General features: G+C 44.8%; 1 protein-coding gene across 2 annotated transcripts in view; it reads right to left on the bottom strand.

Moving 5' to 3' along the window:
- Positions 1-210: 210 nt before the first annotated feature.
- Positions 211-26925, bottom strand: part of Grid1 (glutamate ionotropic receptor delta type subunit 1) — a 721704-nt gene continuing 694989 nt past the window's right edge. Inside the window, exons 14-17 of one of the 2 annotated variants that reach the window (XM_015995614.3) lie at positions 17978-18144; positions 11434-11674; positions 11088-11178; positions 211-944 (exon numbers count right to left, since the gene is read on the bottom strand). In XM_015995614.3, coding sequence (XP_015851100.1) covers positions 11089-11178; positions 11434-11674; positions 17978-18144 — 498 coding nt within the window. In that variant the 3' untranslated portion in view covers positions 211-944; position 11088. The remainder of the gene's footprint in view (positions 945-11087; positions 11179-11433; positions 11675-17977; positions 18145-26925) is intronic. The other variant, XM_006976687.4, reaches the window with a different exon arrangement.

The raw sequence follows: 26925 nt of genomic DNA, 5'->3' as shown, positions 1-26925 counted from the left end.
AGATACACACGGACTCTACCCAAGGACACCGAAGGAAGAATGAGGACTTGTGAGAAAAGGACAAGAGGGAGAGCTGTGGGCACAGCAGCAAGCAGCATTCGGGGCTCCTCCACGTCTTCCTTCTCCCCAGCAGCCAGGAGCTTCTTCTCAGATGGTCCTTCCTGCCCTCGGAAAGGCCCAGGAACAGGGGGCTCCTTTGGCACTTCAGAATGATCACAAGTAATTTGCCTTTTTATTCATATAGAACAAAATTTACAAAGTCATTCATACAGTTTTTGTTTTTTTGTTTTTTTTTTACTGACTTCGAAAATTGGGAATATTCAAAATACACTTTTACCCCACTCCATTCTGTCATTATTTACATTTATGTACAAGAAAAATGAAAGAGTCTGTGTGTGTGTGTGTGTGTGTGTGTGTGTGTGTGTGTGTGTGTGTGGTCTGTGTCGTCATTTTCTTGTATTAAAAAGCTCTGCTGGTCGGGTGGGTGGGCAGACGGGCAGGAGGGCAGGCGACGGTCAAATGGAGGTGCCATGAGAAGTGTCCAGAGCCTCTGGGAGAACACCTCCAGGCACGGGCTGAAAGGACATAGGGATGGGGGTCTTCACAGGGCTCTGTCGGAACAGTCCCCCATTGGGCGACCTGTGTTTGCACTGGATAGAGGGCATGGTGGCTGAGCTGCTCAGCGGCAGCGGCAGGTTGCTGCTGGGCCCTGACGACAGTGTCCGGCTGGTGCCATGGCTGCTTTGTTCAGGCAGAAAGGTGCTGACTGAGAGCTGGGTGTTCTGGTACTCCCGTGTGGGCTCCAAAGCTTGGCTTGGAGCCAGGCCCCCCATCTCTAGGGCAGAGAGCTCAATGGACGCTGGGGAAATCTGCTTGTGAGCAATGTCTTCATCCATGAGACTGTTGATGCGCCGGTGCACCTGCTCCAGATTCACCTCTTTGTCCTGAAGAGAGAGTACAGGAAGGTTAAAGGACATCCTCAAAGTTGACTGCAAAATTCTGTGCTGCAAAATCTGGATACCTGGAGGCACCAGGCCTATTCAGCTTGCCAGATAGAGTATCCCTCATGGTTCCCACCTTCCCTCAACCAGATGGTCAACCCTTGGTTATCTAGGGAATCCATACTCAAGAACACTAATCCTTATAAAGCAGTGACCTGGACAGCAGGCATCAGAAGCCTCTTTCCTCTCCCACTGCACTCAGCTTAGAATCCCTGACACACCCAGGAGTAACCCCATGATAAGATGCTTCGAAGACCCGGTAAAAAACAGAAGATAAATACAGTGCCAGGAAAATAGAGGAATGATCTGGGCCCCCTAATATGCCCCATGCATTTGCAGTTTGAATTAACATCCTTCCTGGCCTTGATACTGTCACCTCTGCCTTACACAAAGAGTGGGTTTAGAATAATTCCACTGCCTCATAAGTCACCGACCCCACGAGTGTCAGAGGATATCTGGAGTCAGATATGGAAAAGCAACACTGTCCTACCCGGAACCTTGTTTTTTGTTTGTTTGTTTTTCTGTGTAGAATCTCTAGTTCATCCCAGAGGGTAAGCATATCACCATCTGGGCATGGGCACCATAGGGCATGGGTCTTTAAGTGGGGAGACGAGCAGGGACAGTGAGGTGTCAAGAGGGTGTGAGGTTTCCCAAATGGGCAATCCTCATCCAAAAGCCTGTCTCACCACAGTGGGGGACATAAAAGAAGACCTTTGGCTTATTTATCTGCTGAGAAAAGAAAATAAAGACTACTGTAATTCTTCTCCAGTTAACTCAAGCTCTATCTTCAATGTTAGACTGAATCAAGGTCGTCACTATGCTTGAGAGCTCAAGGAAGATGTCAGCTGCTCCCTCAGTCCCACCCCACACCCGAGTGAAATGGACAAGTGTCCAGGAAAAGAGCTCTACCAGATGCCCAATGAGGGTATACACTGAAGTACTATTTGTGACTCTGTGGGTGTCAATGTGCTGGGCAAGATGATGGCTACAACTGGCCCTTTCTGATGTCAGACTCCAAGAAAACATATCATGTCAAGGCTCATTTCTAAAATACAATCTTGCCAGTGGTCTAGTGTTCATAGCATATGTCAGAGAGAGGACTAGAACCTCTGTTTAGATTGTTAAGTATTTTCAAAATACCAAGAGATGTAGAGGCCTTGACATGCTTCCAAAAAGAAGAAATTGCTATGCAAAGCAGAGGTTATCCCAGTGATTGATTGCCTTGAGCTCCTATGGAGATAAGGGACAGGGCTCCCCATTACAAGGCCACTTGGAATCAAGAGCATAAGCCCTCCTCTTTTTTCATGATGGCAATCACAAAGCCACTATTAGGAAGACTCAGGACAGCATTTCTCGGGTGGGCAAAGAACTAAAGTGCCCTGTAATTCACTCCTTGTCTCAACAGTCTCTGCTATGGAGAAAAGTAGATCTCCGCTGTCTAAATGCCCATGAGTTCGTAGCTGGCATACTGTGCTTAGCTTCTGGTAAGGCATGTACGGTGGTTTCCAGAACATCTCCCACAGCAAGAAAACTGACAACTTCCATAAGACAGTGAGGAACTCACTTCAGGCCAGAAAGAGACTGAATAACAAAGGAGCATACTGGTCGGAGGGTGAGGGAGCATTGTGGAAATCAGCTGGTGTCATAAATGGAAATGACATTGGAAGTAGCTGGATAGCCACTGAAAACCACCCAGAATTCCAGTGATCAAAACCCTCCCAGAGGTATGACTTAGCTCATCAGTGCTGGGAAGCTGCTTCTGGGATAAGAATATCTCTGATTAGCAAGTGCCATAGGAGAAATGGGTGGTGATGTTATTCTCTTCTTTGTCTAGCTCAATACCATTCATGAGATTCTTTTATTAGCTGCTTCAAAAATGTGTAAGCTGTAGGTGTTCCTCAATTAACAATGTTAGATCTTAACAGACTCACAGTAAATTGAAGTATCATAAACCAACAATGTAATCACCTTAACTATCTGGCATCCTCGCTTTCACAACATGGCATACTCTAGAACACTGGTACTTTCTGCTGGTGTTCCACAGCTGGCTGGGACTGTGACTCTGCTACTTCTCAGTGTTGTCAGAAATAGGACCACATAGTGTTTGTCCAAGCAAAGATTAAAAGCTTGAAGTGTAGTTTCTGTTGATTGCATGTTGCTCTTATACCATGGTAAACATGAAGTATCATAGTTGAATCATGGTACATTAAGGATAATCTATAAATAGCAAACCAAATCAAAGTAATTTGTTCACTATTTTGTACCGTGGTCAAGCTAGCTCTGTGCAACTTTCTTCTCAATGTGTGATTTATCTGTCTTTCTGTTTTTTCTTTTCTTTATATAAAGAAAAATGTTCCCATTCTTCATATACAATTTTGAAGATAGTATTTTATATTTATTATTTGGGGATTTTGGTGACTTGAACTCCCTCAATTTTCAGACTTCTTCAATAATCCATAGTTCCTTTGCTTTGGAGAGTCACTTGCTGTCTTCACTCTGTTATGGTGTGGGTGGCAGGTACCATTTCCCAGCGAACAGACAGAACCATCATATAAACAAGAACATTAGAGCATGGTGAAAATCCTCAACAAAGAGACTCAGACAGAGAATGCTTGGAGTTTCATCCAGGAGCTGTGGCGCCACACCCAACTGTCTGTTCTGCGCCCAGGCTCTCAAGACCTGGGCCTCAGGACAAGCCTGGCTTTGTTCATCATCAAACCTGTATCTTCAGCCTTTTCACAGCTACCATGATCTCCTATGCAGCTCTTGATATGACCCCTTAGTCTGAACCAACCCAAGTCAGTGTCACAACTCAGCAGGTGAATCTTCGTATTCACAGACTATTTCATCCCAAAATGTGCAAGAAAAGGTGGAAGGTGGAGACACTGAGACAGAGTTGCAAATGCTCCTAGGGCTTGAGGCAACAATATTCTCTTCCCTACAGCCAGCAAAACTTGGAGAAGACTAGAAAAGTCACGTGCCCTCACCACAGCCTATGGTTTCCACAGAAGGAAAACTGATGAATGGTGTTGGGGCGTTTCCTTGAAAGAACCAGTTACATAACCTTGCCTTCTCTTCCTTTCTGTTTTATAATTCAGTACTGTAAGGTGCCCATCAGGAATGGAAGAAAATTGTTACCCGGCAGACTAATTTGCAACAGGCACGGATCAACCATCTTGGTTCCAGCTGTGTCACTCTGGATTCTGACAGCTGAAGGGAGAGCCCTGACCTTTCACTTACAGTCAGCTAAGTACTGGGCCAGGGCAAGTGCTCTGGAGGTACTTCCTGGTTTTCAGACATTGGAAATAGAGAGATGGGATAACTTCCTATATAAGAATGCTCCAGGGAGACAGGGATCTGAGGGTCTCTGACAGAGAGAAAACAACACTCTCTACCCAATGGCAGAGAAACAAACACAGCTTGGTGTGGTGTCTCCACCGAAGTCCCGTGAAGAAAAATAAGAGCAAAGGAGGCCTCTTATCTGGACACCATCCACATTGACATTCAAGGACAAAATGGGAAGCAGTAGGGCACAGACAGTAACTTAGCCTTTTAATACAGCTGCAAGGTTAAGCACCATCAAAGCATTAAAAACTAACCCAAGGATGTATATTTTTTAACTTCAATTTTTAGAATTTCATACAATATATTTTAATCATATTCTTCTCCCTCCCCCAACTCCTTCCAGATCTTCCTCCACCTCAGTACCCACCCACCTTCATGTTCTATCTTAAAAAGATATCAAAAACAAAATACAATAAAGCATACCCATCAACCCACCCCACCCACTCCACCCACACCCACACACCACCACCACCAACAACAACAACAACAAGAACAAACAACAACAACAACAAATGTGTAGTGGGATCTGTGTTGGCTGACTCTTTCTGTATAATCTAATAGAAAGATCTTGAACAGTTTCTTAACCTGGCATACTTTTCCCTGCCTCAAATTAAGGATGGATGAATCAGTTGTAAGGAGTGTGAAGCCATGCAGTGCAGATCAACTCCCAATTGTGCTTATCTATTAGCCTTTAGCCTTTCTATGTCAGGATACACAGAAAATGTTCACAGCAATTGAAGACGTTTTCCAGAGAGAGCTTCCCATGCCAAATGGCTGTCAAGAATCCAACTTCCTCAAATCAGTTGGCCTTCTTTCTATTCACATTCCATTTTCCCAGTAGCATCAAGACCAAGATAAACCCTGGGAGAAGAGGGGTCCATCAGGAGTATCCTGTACTGGTTGGTTAACTCTACGAGAAAATGAACTGGCATAAATGCATCTTGACCTCCCTGGAAAATGAATGCAGCCTGCCTCAGAGGCTTAGGATGCCTTAGGATGCCTGCTCCTGCTGCTTAGTCTGGGAGCCAGAACTGAGAGGCAAGAAGCACGAGACCATCTTGCTTAGGGCCTTTCAAGGTTTGTTCTCTTGATTAGCACATGCAAGGTCATGTCTGTTTGGATCTTGTATGTCTCTGGCCAAGGAAAGAAGATGAAGAAGTAATCAGCTTGAGCAAGGAAAGTGACAGGAGAGACTTGAATAATTATCCCCCTTTCAGACAAAATGATGCATTCTATAATGTTATGCAAATCAAATAATGGGCTTCTTTTATGTGAACTACATCAGTTTACATCCTCATTATCCCAAGGCTTCAGTGTTCAGCTCGGTAATGACAGCTGTGGAAAGAGACCTGGGAACTTATGGCTGCCTTCGTTAATCTACTATAGGCAACTGACCTAGTCAAACATCCCTGAATATGACATAAAATTCATTGACTGCATTTACCCACAAATTTTCTGCATTCCATCTCTGCATTCCTCACCCTGTGTTAAGGATGACGACAGATGCAGAAACAGAGGTTACCAGGGAACCTCTCTCAGGCGTTGTCTAGCAGAGATAAAGTTCTGTAATTAAGCCGCTGTTCACCAATGTGGAAATAATACAGTGTATTGGAAAACGGTAATTAACTAAACTATCATCTATGTAACAGCACGTTACACGTGGGACTCATTAGAACTGACTTTGTTTGGAGTCCAACAGCTCCCCTTTTAAGGTGGGCAAGAATAAAACTAGGGCTCAGGGACTTCACACCTGACCTGGATGGTTGTTGGAAGTGTTCTCCTGTTATCATTGAGACCCACCAAGTGGTAAATGGGACCCGATGGATGGGAGTGGTGCCACCAACACAATCCTCTTAGATGTTGCTAGAAATTGGGTTTGGGTCTGAGAGTTGTGATTAGGTGGAAACAAAGAGGTTGAATTTCAAGACAATTAAAGGAGCTTCAGGAATGAACAATCATCCTCTGAAGCATTATGGGAGAGTGTCTGGTCACCTCCCTCTCAAGTTTTTCTGGTCAGGGAAATGAGAGGCAACAAACAAGCCCTTCACACATCAGGTGGGAGCAGCAGGCCCCAGAGGGATAAACTGAGACTAGCAGTGAAGTGGCCTGCTCAAGGTGACACATGGTGAATATCACACTGAGACCAGTACTCATGTCCACCTAGATCCAACATTGAGGTTCTTTTCTACCATGACAGCTCACCTTCTTCATCATGGAAGGTCCTTGGACACCTTGGTAGAAAGATGATGGAAGGTTTTAACCCGTGGCAGGATATCAGAAACGAATGTGGAGATTTTGTGAATTACAGTTTTCCAGATCCTTTTAATATGACCTTATGGAGACTGGGCCCAAGCATCAGTACTTCTCAAAAGCTCCAGAATTAATCATCTCTGATATGCAGCCAAAATTGAAAGTCATTGATCCAGCTGCAATGATTATACAACAATTTAACATTTAATAACGTTTTCTTTATAGGATCCCAGACTGGTTCATTCATTCAATAAATACGTTTGAGCTCCTATGACCAGATGAGCTAATGTTCTTGGTAAAACATTCATCTTTGGTTCCTGGCACACAGAAAATGTTCAATACCTCAATTATATTCATCACCCCCTAACGAGAACTCCCGTGTTCCAGAGAGTGGGCAAAGTGATTCAAATGCGGAGGGAAGGAGATATAGGCAGGCTTGAAGCAGACACAGGTAAAAAAAAAAATTACCAACAACAAAGGAGATGGGCAGTGGTCACAGGCAGAGGTGGCTTTGCCAGAGACTTGGTTCTAAGATACTCAGTGGTGTGTAAGTGTGCCATGCCTTCTTATTGGAAGACCCTGGGCTAATTTCTGCAATGTATTAAACTGCCTGACAGCTGGTCTCAGTTTTCAACAGAAGACAAAAACCAGGGTTCTGAGATACAGTTCTAGAATCTGACCCAGAAAAGAATTGAGTCTCATCCCTTATTATCAAAATCTTCTGGCAAATACTAGGTAGAAATTCATGATCCTGTCTATACCAAGAAAGCCCAGTGTCCTTGCCCTGTGTGAAGCCTACCTCTGGGAGGTAGCAGGTGCAGGAAGGCAGATGTATCATCCATGTGCCAGCTCTGTTCTTGTCATTTCTGAGTAGCATTCTTCCAGTAATAAGGAAGCCTTCCTTAAATGTTGACAAGGGTTAAGAAGACAGCTTGCGATTTGTATAGCATATGAGTGGAGGCAAAGCAGGGTATGAGTTGGAGAGGACTCCTAGTATTCCCCCACAGGGAGGAACCTTCACAGGGCATCCACACAGAACAAAGAGGAGGCTGCTGCGCTACCACTTGCTGTCCAGTTTCTTTGGCCTCCGTCAGCCCTGTCTGCCGTGGAAACATGGGGCAGGACAAGCAAGACGGGGAGAAACCAGAATTCCAACTTCCAGCCCAGTGACGGATGATTCATCCCTCAACCCTCATGTCAGCTCCCATTTGCGCAGTTCTCATCTTTATTTCATGAATATTTCATTCTCAGAGCAATGATTCCACATCCCCCATAAATCTAGCGGGTGGCTCTTTACTGCGTTCCCGAGAGCTTGGTGCACTCACCTGCATTGGGTAACTACATAATTGTCTGATTCCTCAGAAAAAATATGAGCTCAAATGCACATGAATATTAAGAGGTTGAATGCACATTACTACTCTTCCCCAAAAAGGTGTCTAAACTCTGAGGACATCACAGCACAAGCCATTAAACACAGCTCAGGCTCCACCCAAAGACAGGTTTTCAGCTCTTAAGAAATATAGCCAGCATCCCCAAAACGAAACATTCCAAGAGTTTCCAGACCACCTCACCTAATTGCAATGCTGCTCCATAAAACATGGGCTAGCAGCAATGTGAAGGGGATCTAAATTAAATACCTTTATTATTTCACCACGGTTTTCAAAATATAATTCTAAAAGATTGCCATTTCACCTCTATCCTCTGTTCGTAGATGATGAGGTTCAAATCCCTTGCCCTGGCATTAAGACATTGGAAGTAGACCCACACTCCTTCCATGGATGCTTCTTCTGGCTTCTCTATCCTGCCCTTACTTTCTGTTAACCCCTTGTTTACCTTGTCCAAAATACAACTTTCCGTCTCATCTCCCATTCAATGATTTTTTACCAGTTTCTCAACACTCCACACTCGCATACTCAAGCCCCAAGAATCTTCACTAATCTCCATACACTCTAATTCCCAGTAGCCCCACCATGTGCCCTCTAGGCTGGGCCTCCTATGTGCGCTAGTGGTTCTCATTGCTTATGTCAGGACAGCCCAATCTCCATGATGGAGACTGGTGAGCTGTGCTGTAGCTGCCCAAGAGGTAAAGAAGTACCCTGGAAAGGAGAAGGTTCCATACAGACATAATTGTTAAAGGGAGCAAGGAGGGAAATGGGACAAACGTCCTCTGCAGGTTGGGGACCTCTAAAAAAAGGGAAAAGTTCCCCAGCAGCCCATTTAAACAGCACCAGGAGGGGGAGGGGGGCAGCTACTGTGCTTCCCCATGACTGTAATTCTCGTTTCTGCCTTCTGTCTGGATGCAGACTGACAGCCAGGCAAGGAGGCTCACACTGTGGAAGCACAAATTGCTTGGAAGTGTATTCTCTTCTATCAGCAAGAGGGTTTTTAATGCAGAAGGGAGAAAGCAAGAGGAGGAGCTTCCCAGAAAGAAGCCAACAATCTGTGCTTCCACAAGCTGGCCATCTTCATATTCTGTCTTCTCTTTTTGTTTGAACCTTCTTACTTATGTCTCTGTCTCTTTCTGTCTCTGTCTCTCTCTGTCTCTCTCTGTCTCTCTCTGTCTCTGTCTGTCTCTCTCTCTCTCAATAATTCTGTGTGGCCACAACTGGAATATTACTGCACTAGGGGCTATGAAGGGGTAAGACTAAAAAAGACTCGATGTACACAAAGTTGACCTCCCCTCCCCCTGCCGAAAAAACCCACAATGAACTCGAGCCCAGGTCACTGCCCACATCAGCCAGGAGAGACATCTCCGTGCCACTGCAATGGACACCCACCTGAAAATAACCCCCCCTTGCTAATCTGACCCATGGGTTTTGTTTGTACAGGGGAAGCCAAGAGGCTGTCTGAGGAGAAAGCCCAGACCTCAAACAAGCAAGCAACACAGAGGAGGACAGGATGTGGGTCAATCGGCCATTCTTCTGTTTGTCCTGTCTGATATCTTTCTATTTAAAGAGGTTCTAGGACCACCCACTACACCTGCCTGAAGATGCTCTTATGTACAGAGACCTGGGTCCTGTCTTACATCTTCTGACTCAGAGGAGTTCTAGGACCAACCCCATGTGTGCCTGAAGATGCTCTTATGTCCAGAGACCTGCGTTCCTATCTTACATCTTCTGACTCAGAGGAGTTCTAGGACCACCCCCATGCCTGCCTGAAGATGCTCTTATGTACAGAGACCTGGGTGGTGACGGCAGGAAAGGTGTCGTGGGTTGTGGGAGAACTGACAAGATTCTGTAGCTGCTGAGGATGCCGGGGACTCTTCTTCACCTGTTCATTAGTAAGTCAGGCTCCCTTCTTTTTTAAATATAAGAAAACTTTTTAAAATATAATTATTTCCCAACTTAACAAACTACAGCTTTGGATAGAGCCATTAACTGTTCCTTTTTGTGAGTTTTCCTTAAACTTCCCCCTTTTTCCCTCCTGTGTTTTTCAGGGATGACAAGAGAACATTCAAGATGGTAGAGAAGCCAGGCTTCCTTCCTCCCTTCCTTCCCTTCTCTCCCTCCCTCCCTCCCTCCCTTGGGACACTTCAGTGCTGACTCAGCAGTGCCTGCCATCCCAGACAAAAGCCCCTGGCTGACTGACTTCAAGGAGTGGCTAGTCAGAGGGGCAGGGGGCAGCCACTGCCTTCCTGTCAGGGATTCCCTTGCAGACTGATGGATGAGGGTGCAGCCATCCAATCCTGGCAGTTCTCCGAAACAGAAACAGATGCCAGGTTGGGCCGCCTTTGTTGTTCAGAGGTACCAGTTCCCAGGCCCCCACCAGGCTGAGGGAGATCATGCAGCATTTCCCTCCCCCTGCCCATTTGTGTTTCCTGCCCTGGTTTATTTTGCTTTTCTCCTTGACCTCCCGCCTCTGCAGCCAATTAATGAACTTGTGTGTGACCTGAGCCTCCAGTAAAAATGAAACCAGGAACATAACGTTCTTAATAACAATTGCTTTTGGAAAGAATGTCAGCTGCTTTACAGCTTCCTATCTGAGATTTATTTCCAGAGGCCTCTGAAGAGTCTATGAGCCAAAGTCTGATTCTTGATGAAGCCAGAGTGTGTTTAGTAAGCAGTGCCCACAAATGGATGGAGTGCCTGTGTTTGTCCTATGGATTCCCATGGACATGTTTCTGCTGGCAGAACATCATCACAAAGTGACACTTTTTGATCCCCTCTTTTAGGAGAACTGTCTTTAAGGGTTCATAAAAGAATCAAATTAGGAAAGGGCCTTGAAGAACAAATACCCAACAAGATAGACATGTCAAGGGACAGAATCAGCAGTGGTTGGTATACAAAGCGAGAGAAGCACCCAGAACCTAGAGTCTGGACATAGCTCCAGTGTCTCCCAAAGTGGTAAGGCCAGGCCTCATGCAAATGAGGGCCAGAGGAAAGAAAGTGAGACAGGGGCACCAGGAACCCCTTGCTTACTGGGGTCGTGGGGCCTATGGCTCTGTGTGAGACACCAAAGAGAACCAAGAAGGAATGCGGGCTCCTCTCTTACCCTACAGGTGGTCTCTCCAGGTCAGGGTGGAAGCACATGAGCGGGGCAGGGTGGGGAAGGGCTCTCTGGCGCTGCCCACGCTGTACCTGCTCTACAGATAAATACAGGACTTTAGTGGCCGTGGCTGGTCCCTTGGCACTTTGTTCAAACATGAAAACATCCCCTACATTTTCTCTCCTGCTTTAAAAACACAATGAAATATGACACATTCCCCCAATATACAATGCTGCTGTGTCTAGTCAAGGTGACTCTGATAAACACTAACTGGAAGAAAACCACCCACCAAATCAACGGCCCAGGGGCACACCCTGCCTCTGTACTATGGCAAGACTATGAGGACACCAACCTCTTTGGGGGTCTCCTGGTGGCACCGGTTGCTGTTCCACCATAACTCGAGAGCAGCCACGAGGCAGGCGAGAAGGAGGCCAATGGCCAAAATGCAGAAGACCCCAGCAAAGCTGTGCAGTTTAAGGGATTTGCCATCAGCCTGGGCACTGGAGTGGCTGGTGAGGTCACAGCGGCCTGTGTGTGGCCACCACTTCTGCTTGAGCACATCCAGGTCCCCTGTATCTTGCAGCTCCAGGATCCTGTAAGACACAAGACAGGTGAGCCATAGCCATTGGCTTCATCAGCTTGGCTACTGGGTCCTGTCTACGGCCCACCATGCTTACCCCGAACCATCACAGTAAGTCTCAGACGCAGGCTCTTCCACAGTGCATTCTGCACCCTGCACCCCAGGTGCTTCTCTCAGAACATAGAATAGGCTTTTCCTCTCCCTCCTGAACCAGCAGCAAAAGGTTCGGTGGCAAAGCATGTCAGGTCCCTCACATGGATGGCAGAGAAAGTGCTCAGGATAAACTTGGGACACACAGAAATGAACTAGGCAAACCTCCAGAATGCAGATTAAGTATGTTTGCAGTCATAAAAAAAAATCTCAGTCAAATTTTAACATCTGAAAGTCAAGCATCCTTAATTCAAGGACCTGGAATTCAAAATACTTCAAAATCTGAAACTTTTTGCATATCTGCATGATACCACAAATGGAAAATTCCACATTTGACCACTTACATGTTAATTAACACAAACTTTGTTTCATGCATAAACTTATTTAAAACATAAGATTACCTACAGATTATATGTATATGAAACATATGAAACATAAATGAATTTCATGTTTATACTTAGGCCCTATCCCCAAATTATCCCATTACATACATGTAAATATTTCAAATTAGGGGGAAAAGTAATCCAAACTCTTAAACTCTTCTGGTCCCATCCATTTCAGAACAGGAAAATGCCATTTGTCTACCCTGTCTATCCTACCAGGATTCACATTCTCCTTCATCACTGTGCCAAGAACGATGCTCGATGCTGCTAAGCTGGTAGTCTAAAGACACCAATATCAACACTGAAACAACAACGACAATCAGTGTGAAGACAGAAGCTGTGGTGAACACAAGGAAAGGAGAGCAGACACGCCAGGGAGACACACACACCCGGGGTTTCTAACTGGAGGCTTACAGAGGAGTCAATGGAGGAGACAGCGGTGACAGAAAACCTGAAGGACACAGAACCAGGAAGCCATTGCGGGGGCAGGGTCTAAGTGTTTCTGTGAGCAGGGTGCATCTATGCTCTCTACTCAGCAGATCTTTCTGAATTCTGGATGGCAACCCACTGGGACTGTTATTCCTATTGTCTTACTTTACAGAGAAGGAAATCAAGGCACAGAGAAATGAAATACCTTCCCATAGTCCCTTTGAGATTGGTACCCACTGAAACTGGATGATGTGCGAATGTCCTGCCTGGTCCAAAGGACTCATTGCACTTAATCAGCCACGACACAGAAGTCAAGCTGCAGAGTGAATGAATGAGGAAGAGGATGGCATGGGATGAAGACAGTATAACAGACAGACGGAGACGTGAGCTCTGACAGGGTGCCAGAGGGAGTCTGGGTGCACAATGGTGGGACAGTTCCTCATGTTGACTTCTACCATGGTGATGTTTCATGCATTCCTTCTGTAGCCTAGAGCCCTATACAGTGAGCCAGCCAGGTATAAACGGGTGGCTTACAGACTCAAAATGGAAAAGCCCTTCCACCTGATAAGTAGTTATCTTTGAGTCTGGTCCATGGAGATGTATTTGGCTCACAGGTAGTGCAGCTAATGAACTGCAGAAGCTCAACTGGACAGTGCTGTGGTCTCTGCACTGGACGTCCATCTACAGGGCTGAGGCTGGGCTCACACACCATACATGGGTCTGCATCTGAGGAATGGAAAGGGTGACAGCCTGAGAGCATCCCAGGGCCTGTCTCTATCATGGGCCCAGCATGGGCCGCTTATTGTCTGGGAAGGACCCAGCTCAGTACAGAGCAGGCTTTGATCTCATCTGTGTGTTACTGGATGAGCCAAATCCTGCTAAGCCTCACTGATTTGTGGTTCCCATTCTAATGAGGAGAGCAGTAACTTTCCGTGTTTTTCATGTGCAAGCTTAGTAGCTATCAAAACAAAGGCTACTTGTTATCAGATATTTGTTCTGTCAACGAATGTGTGAATGTATTTGTTGAATAATGAAAACAAACTAAGCTGAAAGGGCCATGGTGAGATGATAAAAACATCCAGCAAGTTAAGCAGAGCGATGATAACACCGGTGGAAAGGCTTAGAATGTGGCCATGCCTGAAAGGACACAGTCCCTGAGGTCACTCATTTACATGTGCACTTGTGTGTTCTGTGGCTGTGCTCGGAATGGCCCCGAGAACCACAGCTCTCTGTAATGACACAGTGAACTGGACAGCTACAGGATCCACCTCACTATCTTGCATGGCTTTGGTCATCCAGGAAAGCTGCATGGGTGGCTGTCCACTGGCCTTCATTAAGTCTCTGGTGGCCGAGATGAGTAGGGTGAGCTTAATGTACATTACAGAAACCGATATGCAGACAGATGTTCAGACTGTCTGGGAGGCTGGTGACTGAACTACTGGCTTACTATGAAGAAATCAGAGCTTTGTGTTTATAGATACAGACTTTTCACTGCTAGAGATTAATTCTCAAGATTCTGAACATCTCAAACCTAGCTTTCCCATTGCCAATATCTGCGATTAAGTAAAGGTACCCATCTCAGTGGCCATTATCCTACAACCTGGTGAGCAGTAACAGATTCCATAAAAGCTAGTTCGTAGTTGTGCAATCAGATGGCCATATTAACCAACTTCTTATCAAGTCAGTCTTCCCAGGAATTACCTCTTACTGAGAGAACACTGTAGGGACAAATCATTTGCACTGCTTGAATCTGCCCAACTGCATGCAGAGTGATGCTTAATATGCCTGTCTTACTTCCCGGAAGGCCTGAGCATAGGATCTACCTGACTCACTCGCCCAAAGCTGCAATTAGAGGGTGTCAATGCTATTCTTCAGCTCTGGGCCATTAATGATCTGGGAGGCCATGCTCTTTCTGTGACAACAGGCTCTTGACCTCTCCAAAGGTCAAGTCCTGACCTGGGAGATGGTAAGGCTCTGAAAAGACCATAGGGTCTGATCTTCTAGTGTCTGGGTAACATCAGACATGCTGCTTACATTTTCTGACTTTTTCTTCTTACAATTGCATACATTTTTCTATGGCAAGTCTTATTTCAGAAAGAATACATGGCAATTTACAGGAAAACACAGAATAAAACAAAACAAACAAGAAAATATAAATATAGAATCAACAGGACAAACAAGTCATGTGTACAGAGTGCCTTCAAGAATGAGGCTAAAGTAATGTGCACTATAACAATCTATACTCCTACTTAGGAGGAACCAGAGCGATAATAGCCATTTCCTGAAGCCAGTTGTTCTATTTTCCAGACAGATATAATTGCAGGTGCTTTCCTTTATTCAATAGTTGTAGAGCCTGCTACACAGTAGGTGCTCAATAAATGGCTATTAAGCTGCAAAACATTTATTGAATGCCTACTCTGCATGCTGTGGTCTGCAAAGCTGTTATAGCACATAACCCTACAACAAATACACTTACATCTGTATCCTAGCCTCTGCTGAAGCAAAGAAATAGCTTGACTCCTAGGATAAAGGGAGAGGCAGCCATAGAAGCTCCAGATAGGCTTGGGATCTGCTGGTTACACAGTGTAGGCCTTATTCAAATGACATAGTGTGCTCCCCTTGACTTAACCCTTTCACTTCTATGAGGCACATTCAAGCTAAAGGCAGTTTGCAATGGGCTCGAGCCTCTTCTAGACCTAGTGACAGCAGAAAGGTAGAGAGAAAGACTGGAGAAGTCCCCTGAAGGGCAGATATCTGTCTTTTGGAAGGAGGGATGCTACCAGTTCCTGGGGAGGCTGTGCTATGGACACATATGGTAATATTGCAGGAGGTCAACATAGTCCTTGGAACCCACAGTCTTCTGGTGAAACTAAGAGGGGTAAATTATTTCTTGAAAAGGGGATATTTCAATTTTGTTTATGGTGACCACTGGAATGGGAGGGAGAGGCCACAGAACCCCAAGAGGGATTTTCATAAGGATTCCATAGCAATGCAGTAGAAAGGTCAGTATAGACCATTTCACAGCTAGCCTCCTCTCTGGAGCCCACACCCTATCCCCGTGCTGGCTGTGGTCTACTAACCTATGAAATCCTATAAAGAACATCTAACCCCTTCTATTGTAGCATTATGGTTTGGATGGTAAAGTATCCTGGCAGTCGGGAGCCAAGGAAAACCACAAAGTCACACTGCACAACAAATCTCACACAAGATTTATTGGGAAGGAAAAGAAAACAGGACGGTGGCTGCCTCTCTGCTTGGGCAAGAAACAGCAGAGAACTGAACAGAAGGCAGGAAGTACATAGAGTTTCTTGGGGATGGGGGTGGAACTTTCCAGAGTAAAACTTTCCAGAGTGGAGATTGGTGGAACTTCAAGTCCAGAAACTGGGCTTTTCACTCTGTAGGGTGGGGGCAGGGTCCAGCAGTTAGAGTATTCTGTGGGTGAGCCTGATAGTTGGAGGGCCACTTACAACCACATGCAGCAAGGCTATTGGTAGTGGAGGGAAGCAACACCACTTCAACTGACTCATGTCTGTCTTCTCCATCTTGAGGATTTTCAACTTTTCCTTGAGGATTTTCAACTGACCCAATCTGGGTGTTCCCAACGTAATTGCTGTGCTGACAATGTGACAACACAGTAGAGATCCAAGATTCCTACTCAATATCCCCTCTCTTCTTTCTCTAGTATATTGACTCATTTCTATAGACTTACAGAAGAAAACTGAGCAGTGCTGGCTCACGGGCCTCCAACTTCCCACTAATGGGTCCCATACATCCATGAGCACTGTCTTGAGACTCATTCACTGTTTGGGTGTTGCTGCTACATTGGCCTTATGGGCTCCCTTACCATCTGCTCTACAGAGATGTTCTCAGGTTGATGATCTGTGCAATCACCTTGAACCTCCCATCTAAGAAAATCAACATGCATAAACTTCAGAAATGCTGTTGTGTTCTGAATCCTGAAGAGAAACCACATTTTTCTTCACACCTTCAATTTGGGCAACTGAAAAATACCTCCTCCTCTCTTATCACAGATCTCCACTCCAGAGGGCAGAGCAAGGTATAGAGTGTGTGCTTGATGAAGTTCTGGAGAGACCCTAAAGCCTCGCTTACCGTAACTGCTCCTACCCCTTCACCAAGGTTTGCAAGCACAATACTGACTAGGTGGGCTGCAAACCCTCCTTCTCAGCCTCCCTGGTAGAGCCGAGGCTTGTTGATCCTGGGAAGGAAGATACAATCTAGAAATCTAGGATAGAGCAGATGGTAGGGCAAATCTAGACAGGCCAACAGCAACATGGCCCAGCATCGGAACTCAGGAGAGCTGGAAGAACAAGGTCCAGAACTCTCCCCTTTCTCCCTGCGTTACAGGGTAGAATGCAGATGGTCTCTGACAATTCTCCTGTATCCATCTGGATGTTCTTCAAGTGGATAATAAGAACTTCATCATGCCCAAGAGTCTAGAGCTGAGCAGGCTTAAGGGACCAACTCACACTAGCAAGGGACATGAAACGCAAATGCAGAGTAGACATGCTATATTTGTTTTTGATGGAGGCATCCACTGAGTTCACCAAGGCTGAAAACTTCCTGAACACTTAGCCCCACCCCCTCTTTCTCCACAATGTTCCTGAGTTCCCCTAATATTAACGAGCATAAGTTCAAATTAATTAACTCTCAGAAGACGGCCTAGGAACCCAGAAGCCTGTGTTTTGATGTGGAGAGAGTGGGGAATACAGGAAATGAGAGGTTGTCCTCCCGTCACAACAAAGCGCCAGCTTCATCTCTCGCCCCAGTAGACAGCAGCTGCTCCTTCAGCCTGGAAATTTGATCCAAGTCCACAGGCCCCATCAGGTCACATGTGATACACATGGAGAAGTCTGCTTCTCTCACTCTATTACTTTGCATTGCCACATGGATGACTCACACTTTGAAGACATACTTTAAAAAGAGATTGCTAGGCTTCCCCAGATCCTACTCATTTTTCATTTATCTGACTGACTCTTATGACTCCTATGAGCCTCTGAAAAGTCCTTCTGGGTCCTATCAGATGCCCTTTCCCCCTCCTTCCCACTCCCAATACGCCACTGGACTCTACACTGGTATCACCTACACACGTCCTAGTCCCACTCACACCATTGCCTTCCTGGAAAAGGACCATGAACTTCCTCTTTTCATCCCAGTACCCAGGCCAGGCCCAGGAGGAGGTGTAGAAGAAAACATATTGGTACACTGGTAGTACTTAGGAAGATGTGAGGAATAGATGCATTATTCTGGCTCTTGTGTCATAAGAAGAGGTTATCCTTCTATTCCAGCTGCCAAGGTCCCAAGGCTGCCCCAATTGTCCTGACGACCATGCCTACCTCTGGGAGAAGAGGTCCCTGTAGGGGCTGCCATGCTGCAGGGCAATCCCGTAGCCCTTGCTGCTGATGCTGTTGCCGATGACAGTCACCGAGCAGTCGTCATCTGTCAGGGCTGCATACTCCACCACGGCCACATCCCACAGAAAGGCGTAGTTTCCCCTCTTGGCCTGGAAGAACCAAACCACCATGAAGTCCAGTATGGCTATCTGGTGACAAGAGTTTCAAGCAGTGTGACATCTCAACGGCTGAGTGTGAGGGGCTCCTCTAAGTGGTCCCACTCAGACTGCACAACGAATTCTCCTAGCATTCTCTGACTTGTAAATATAACCCCAGTCTATACCATTCATCGTAGTAGATCCAACTACAGTTCATAGAGCAGGTGGAGCGGAAGAGGCTGAGGTGGGTCACAGAGAAATCGACCCATTTCTCACATTCTAACACCTGCCCCTGGGGAGTATAGGAAGTAACATTCAGGGAACTAAGATTTTCAGAGCAGAACTGTACAGGGCATATGATAGCACCCCGGGGGTGTGGAAGAATCTCTTCCCTGGAGAATACAAATGCTGGGGGGACTGTGATAAATCTTTTTATTTTATTTTATTTTTATTTAATGCCAAATGCTGTTTATTGAAGGAGGGAGGAGGTCTTAAATATAGGCTTACATCACAATGGGAGGATCCTGGAGGGCACAAGTTTGCTACCAATGTTTTACAATATTGCATCTAAGCTGTTAATGCCCATTATGCAAGATACACAGACAAGGAACTTCCCTTAAGCATTCAGGAGGGTGGGCAGGGAATTAGCATAGGGAGGATATCAAGGTCAAGGTCAGCAGGCAAGGCAACAGTTACCCAAAACAGGGGCCAGGACACTACAGGTCCCCCTTTTACTAAAAAATGAGCTTCTGACTTAGGTTGCATGGGACATCAGCAGGTCACCTTACCCGTCATGGAGACACCTGATAAATCTTGTCCATTGACCTTTATTAAAAGCCTAACTGCTAAATTCTGCTTAAACATGAACACGAGAATGGGTTCAGTGTCCCTGAATGGACATGAAGGAATAGTAAGCAAAAGAACATGTTAGAGTTTGCTGTGCATGGTAAGAACCCATTAAGGACAGGTTACAGTAACACACAATGCTTCTGCCCCTTGCCTTTGACTGCATTTACATGAGGAGAAGCATATGCACAAATACATGCGTTCATACACAATGCAAACACATACATGCCTTTCATGGTTTTTGTTGGCAGGGGAGGAGGGCACTTGAAACAGGATCTTGCTATGTTGCCTAGGCTGGCTTTAAATTTGATTCTCCTGCTCTCAATTTCCAGAGTGCTGATATTATAGGCATGGAAAACTGTGCCCATCATGCCCATATACATGTGTGCTGTGCTGTGTGTGTGTGTGGCATGCGCACATGTGTCATTCATACACAGGAGGTTTCTAGCATCAGTACTTCCACACAGTGTGGCAGTTTTGCAGATTCTCCCATTGGGGAATCTATCTGCATTCCCAGCTGAAGTCCTGGACCCCAAACCCTTCCTCAGCAAACATTTCTATCTTGAGCCATGGTTCTCACTTTGACTAGAATTTGGGCACTCGGGAAGAATGTGAACAGCTTTTCTTCTTCAAATGAGACATTGTCACATGGCTTTCTTAAAATACTGCATAACATTCCCAAGGTATCAAAGTGCCCGGTTTTCCTTCTCTGTTGAGTGCACAGATGCTTCTCACCCTGTTGTCCCCCAACTATGGCTCACACTGGATGCTGTAGAGCATAGGTAGAGGATTGGTAATAGGGCTGAAGCACCACAAACAAATCTAACCCAAGCTGGCAATCTGTAGGCTTCTTGGCACTGCCAAGGGCATTGTTCCAGTTCCTGCTTTTGTTGGCTTTTCATTTCCCCTAAGATTCTCCAAGAAGTATATGGATACTCAGGCAAAAGTCAGGCTTTTACTTCTTTGGCTTTTTCTTTTTCTTTTGGGAAGGGGAGATTAGGTATTGAGAAAGGACCTTATTATATAGTTCAGGTTGGTCTTGAACCCATGATTATCCTGCCTCAACCTCCACAGGAGTGGGATTACAAGCATATAACAACACACCCAGTGGGATTTTTTTTCCTTTTTCAAGACCCTAAATGCCCATAACCCAAGATGTCTTATTTCCCCATCAGATTTTTGCCATCACAAATATTTGTGGGTAGTATGTAACCTCCTGTATCAGGAACTGGCTTCTTGCAGCCTTTCACAAAACCTTGTAAGACATGACACACACCTATACCACCTATTGCCTTTCACCTGGGGAAGCAATTCAAATATTACACCAAAGCCTCATTTCTTGGCCAATCCAATCCCAGAACTCTTAAAAGACTTTGACCCAGGCTGCAAAATTACACACATCTCTCTCCCTCTACATAGGAAGATAACAGTCATTGCAATTTTTTCCCCGCTGGCAAACAAGTTTTTCCATGAAAAGATATAAATTTTCTACTTCTTAGTACCAAGTTTATCCACAAAATGTTGACTTATGACCTAATATTTGGCTTCAGTCAGACTCGGGAGCATTTCGCAACCATGCTCGCAATTCAACATGACAATCAGACAGGGCTATTTGTACGATTTCAAAAGGGCATGTCATGTTGAAGGAAGAATTAAGATCAGCTTCCTTTCTACCTCTCAACTGATGTTTCGAGAGAAAAAAAAAAGAGAAATAAGCTGGCTCAGGTCAGCTGGAAGCTGACTCTAGAAAAGGCCCTGTGGGCATTCAGAGGGGGCATCTGGAGTCCTTCAAGCCACAAGTCCATGAGCATGCAGTGTGTAGACTCACAGACAGGCAACCACAGCCACATGGGGAAAGCCTGTATTTACAGTCATAATGTAGACTAAGCTTGGCAGGACACAGTATCTGAAAAACATGCTGGCAATGCCCCTGCCTCCACTCCATGTTCCACACTAAGGCTTTTCTCCACAAGTAAGTAGTTCTCTTCTTGACCAGATGAGTGATCCCAGAGACTCAATGGCCCCATTTGCAAACATTGACTGTGGTGGTATTGTGTTCCCCAAAATATTGTGTACTCTAATAAATTTATCTGGGGTCAGAGAACAGACAGCCACTAGATACAAAGGCTAGAAAATGGTGGCACTCACACCTTTAATCCTAGCATTCAAGAGATAGAAATCCCTCTGGATCTCTGTGAGTTCAAGGCCACATTGGAAATAGCCAAGCATGGTGACACACCTTTAATCCCAGAAAGCCAGCCTTTAATCCCAGGGAGTGGTGGTAGAAAGCAAAAAGATATATAAGGTGTGAGGACCAGAAACTAGAAGTATTTGGCTGGTTAAGCATTTGGCCTGGTTAAGCTTCAGGCTTTTGAGCAGCAGTTCAGCTGAGAGCCATTGGGATGAGGACACAGAAGCTTCCAGTCTGAGGAAACAGGACCAGCTGGGGAATTGGCAAGGTGAGATAGCTCTGGCTTGTTCTGTCTCTCTGATCTACCAGCATTGACCCCAATAACTGGCCTCGGGTTTGATTTTATTAATAAGAACTTTTAAGATTCCTGCAACATCGACTAAATTAATCAGGGTCTTTCCTGATTGCTTGAGGAAGCATGTAGCTAGATCCCTAATCTACATGACAGTGCCATAGCATGGGGACTAGTAAAAGGTAATAGGACACATGTTGTAACAGGACCCAACTGCAAAAGGGCAGGCCAGATTCTGGATCACTCTGTACAACATATTACCTAAAGAAAAAAATCCCATTTTGTTCCTCAGTGCCCCCAGAACTCTATGGCCCACTCTCTCAGCCTTATGCTAAGTAAAATGTAGCACCAACATTTCCCCTGTGGATAAGTTTTTGGACCTTGCAGATATCTTTATAATCTTCCTGGTGTATCATCAAGACATAAGCCATCTTCATGTGACTGTGCAATGTGAACATTTCAGAAGTAACTGAAAGAAGGCAAGATGGCTAGAGAGAGATGGATCAACCAGTAAAACGTTTGTTGTCAAACGTGAGGACCTGAGTTCAGATCCCCAGCACTCATGTAAAATGCTGGCTACAACGCCATGCACCTGGAATCCCAGTGCTAGGGAAACAGAGACCAGAGGCTCCCCATGCCTTGCTGCCCAGCCTGTCTGGGACCATTGGTGAGCTCCAGGTCTCAGCGAACGAGAGTCTCTTAGAAAATAAGATGGAGAGCAATTAAGGAAGATGCCTGCTAATAAACTAGCTGCCACACACACATATACATATGCATGTATACATGTCAAGACATTCATACAAATGCCTTTTATTTGTATGATTCATACAAATCACAGCTCTGTAACCTGCATGCAAACCCCATTCTTGATCTTTTGTGGAATGATTTCTACCTTTCACTTAAAAAAAAAAACAGGATGTAGTTACTGTAGGTCAGAATAAATTTTCTATACACATTCCAATAATCATGAATCTACCTCCTTATTTGATGTTGCTTGTACACAAGGTTGGCTTGATCATATGGGGGATACCTAATATTTCAAGTTTCTGAACCCCAGAAGATCTGACTCTTCTCCTTTTCCTGACCCTCAGCCATGATAACCACTTTTCTTTTTTTGAGTGTTTGGTTTGAATGTAAAATGTCCCCCTGGGCGAGTGCTTCAGACATCCATTTCCTACCTAGTGGTGCTGTTTTGGGATACTTTGGAACCTTTGGAAGGTGGGATCCTGATGGGTGCAAAAGTTAGCAGCAGGAAGCCTTTACCCGGGCCCTGTTATCTGCCTTGTCTTTCTTGTGGCCCACTATGATGTGAATGGCCACCACCACATGCCTCTATCAATGGGCTGGGGCACTCTCATTCTTCCCCAGCTCACTGAAGCAAAATCCTCCAAAACTGAGAGCTAAAATAGAGGCCCCGCTAAGGTTGCTCGTATCAGATACTATGGTCACAGCAGCGTGGAAGTAACTCATACACCAAGCCAGTGCTTCTTTCCACTCTGCTCTGATTCAGCTGTCCCCCTGCCCCCGCCCATTCCTCAGCCTCAGTGTCTTGTCCAGTCTCTGGTTTCTTTGGGACAGTGTGCTTACACTCTTCCTCCATTCTCCATGCTGAAGCTCAATTTCAGAAAGCTCTCATACTAGGATACAGCACCAATTACTTATTTACAGTGACTTCTTTCAACAAGGGACAGTTTTAGACTTTTGAGAAGACTGAATGGAATTTAGCCTGTTTTCAACTGTGCAGCATTCACATAGAAGACGAACCAAGCCACCTCCCTGCAGCATCTCAGAGTCCCTACCCTAAACGTCCCAGTGGATCTTTGAACTCACTATTTTCACCACTTCCTGTTTTTACTTCCTTCTGCCTGGGTCTTTCAGTATGGTCCTTTTCCTACTTCCCAGGAGGCTGTGGAAGTTAGAGAAGGCAGTGTCTGAGAGCAACGAGAGACAGGCTTGTAAGTGGCTTAGAAATAGAGTGTTGACAGTATTTCACAATGCCTTAAAGATTAAAGCGATACTACAGCCTTTTGTTCTACTATTAAAACAAAAGCAATCCAAAAACTTACTTCACCCTTTCCCTGGGTTGAATCACCTTTATCGGGCAGTCCATCTATAATATCAAATGTACTCTGATTTTCTAATCACTGAGTTACACGAAACATTCAACTACTGAAAAGCTGGGGGGCAGACAAGGTGGTCAGTGCACTCTGATGTTCTTCTAGCCCTTGTCTCTATGTAAAGCTTAGATGGGCATGCACAGCCAGCTCTTCAGTTTCTCATGACCCTGGAAAGCACCTTAGGAGTAGTGCTGGGGTCCTGGGACACAAGTCCAAGCTTTTAAAAAAATGCTATAGAAGGGATTTGTAGATTGTTTTTAAAAAGGAGAGATGGTAAAGCTAATATTACCTTGAAATATAATGTGACTGCCTCTACAGTATGACTTTTAATTAATAGTGACCAATATCAGTGAAATTATTGCAAAATTGGATTATCTTTCATGGTTACTAGCACCAGAAAATGATAGCACTTTGGAAAGTAATGCAGCATCATATAATGTGGACATTTAAAGTTATTGTATCTTTAATCCTGGCAAATTGGAATTTAATGTAAAAAGTAACTCAATATTCAGAACTGACACTAAAACTAACATGTGAATATTTTAACTATTCAATGTCAGGGAAATAATTTAATAAATGATGGTTCATGAATATGAGATCAATGCAACACACACTAATTTCAAAGACTAAAGAAAAACTATATGTACAACCCTGAAAATCTTGGGAATATTTTCCTCAAATCTTAGCCTGCTTCTAAATATTTTGCTTGATATGTTTTCTTCTCCTTCCCAATATACAAAATTGATTCACTAATTAATTAGGACAAGATAACAATAAATGGGACAAGCATGAAAAATACATATGTGAGGATGTTAGGGAGAGGAAGCAGAATATCTTTGGAAATCAACAAGGTCAATAAAGTCAAGGGCATGTGGGACTCCATTATCAGAATACAAAACAATGGCAAGTGGTCGACTCACTGGTTTTATCCCCTGTGGACTATCTTAGGAAATAGAACCCAGCCCCTCTCTGAGGGCCACTCCCTTCTTTTTTTATTTATTTTTTTTTTATTTTTATTTATTTATTTATTTATTTGGTTTTTCGAGACATGGTTTCTCTGTGTAGCTTTGTGCCTTTCCTGGAACTCGCTTTGGAGACCAGGCTGGCCTCAAACTCACAGAGATCCGCCTGCCTCTGCCTCCTGAGTGCTGGGATTAAAGGTGTGCGCCACCACCGCCCGGCCTTCACTCCCTTCTCAAACTGCCTGAAAGTTCAAAGGCTAAAACTGGGAACAGAGACAAGAGGTTGCCTGGCCCGGCCCTTTACAGATACTTCCTAACATTTCTCATAACGTGATCAGCCTACATTGCTGAGGAAGGTCAGGCATCATAGACACAGCCATGAGTGAGCCGTAGCATGGTGACTGGCTTGCTGGCCCCTGTTCCACTCTGGGAATAACATGAGATTGCATTGCCATGTATTGCTCCATTGCTTCCATCCTTCCTGAAGCTCACTCAGAGAGCAAACTTTAGAGCCATCAGCCTTTGAGATAAAAATCTCATTGTGTTTTTCTATTCCATCCTAAATGCTTAGAGAAGGGAAGAGAGCAACCTCGATGCTCTCCCAAACAAGCCAGAATGCTGGTACTGCTAACATCATTTACAAATGCCATTGGAATGAGGTGTTAAAGGATGGGCATCTGTAGTGCCAGGTACAAGTCACTAGGTACCAGGACTTAGAAATCTAATATCTTTCAGCCATAGAATTATTCTCAAGAGCAGAGTCTCATTCTCCTTTTATATATGAAATGACCAGGTCTCTGGAAAATAAAGTGTCTTATCCCTAACTAATAAAACATGGAGCCAGGCCAACATGGGTTCCAGCTATCTCCAAAGACACCTGTGCTTTCTCTGCTCTGCTTGAGCTCACAAAAGAAAAACTGTGGAAAAGATTCCCCAGATCTATGCCCTTGGTCCATTTCCCTGGGGGAAGGATGCTGGTTACAGTCCACATGTGGATGACTATGCATGTTTTTCTTCAGCTTTGCAGACAAAGATGCTTCATGGAACTTATGCCATTCTAGGGGAAGGAAGGAGACTGGTAGGTGCCATTCCCAGGGATTCTTTGGACAGTTGATGCATCTCCATTTTTCATTAGCCATCCATGGAACATGCCCCCTGCCTTTCCTGGCATCTCTCTTTAGGCAGAGCTTGGCCTTTTGAGTATCTAAAGACTTAGCTCTTACAGTCATATTCAAACAATGGAAATGCACTGCAAAACACAGCCTGAACCCTGGCTGCTGCTATACCTACATTACACACTGTGCCAAATCACAGGAGGAACCAGGAAAACCCAAAGACTGACCGCAGAGAAAAGGACAATTTTACAGCTTGATGATAGGAGCGTGGGCTGGCATGATATTTCTGGAATGGCGATTTGGTGAGAAGAATTGTATGCTTTTCAAATCTGCATATGCAGCAGTCACTCCTTTGGGGTTTATTCTATAGAACTACTTGGATGCTGAATGGATGTTTGTACAAAAAAAAAAAAATCAGAGCAACATGTTAAAAGAATGAGAAACTGGAAGCTAAACACCCAATGTTTGAAAATCAGGTAGGTAAATGGTAGCATTAAATGATGAAATATTATCTTTCTTTTAATATAGTGCTTTTAAAGAGCACTGATTGCTGAGAGAAGTGTGCAGGGCAAAAAAATAAAAAATAAATATAAAAGACGGAGCCCTAGGTAACGAATTAGCCTGAGCTTCAGAGTCTCAGTGTGTGGATTTGAATCCCAGGTGCATTGCTTGCCAGCTGTATGAGTACAGATAAAGTTGATTAACACCCCTGGGCCTTGGTTCCCCTGGATAGAAAATGGACAGAGCTCTGATGAGAATTAAATACTTCAATATACATGATATGCTTAGGGCTTTGCTAAATAAGTTACAACTAATATTAGAAAATTTGGTGAAAAACAGGTTGTTACAATGAATGACATCTCTTTTCAGCGATTATATCAAAGGTTCATATTTATGAAGAGTCAAATCAAGCACCAAATCCTAACAATGGCCATCCTTGGGTCATGCCATTATAGGAGTATATTTAACATTTTTTTCCTGTTGTCCATGCAGCTGCAGTGCCACAAGCCTTTCTTTTGTGATTGCAGATGTCTACAAGGGTAATTTTTAGAAATTCAGTCTTATATCTTGAGCTCTAGGCAGTGAAAAGAGCGGAGTGGGAGAGGAGGGCCCTCCTGTTGCCTCCAGCTCTTAAGCAAACCTACATTCTCCAGCTGATTGCTTTTTAAGAGACCCGCCATCATGTTACAGTCCAGAGTGCAGAATACTGTGCCTGGAACAGAGTAAGGGCTCAACGCCTGCTCTGCTTCCTTTTTCTTCCATTAATTCC

This window comes from Peromyscus maniculatus, chromosome 9, assembly GCF_049852395.1.
Source record: "Peromyscus maniculatus bairdii isolate BWxNUB_F1_BW_parent chromosome 9, HU_Pman_BW_mat_3.1, whole genome shotgun sequence".
Lineage (NCBI taxonomy): Eukaryota > Metazoa > Chordata > Mammalia > Rodentia > Cricetidae > Peromyscus > Peromyscus maniculatus.
Note: the sequence above shows the minus strand (reverse complement) of the source record. Positions and strands in the feature narration are given on the sequence as shown.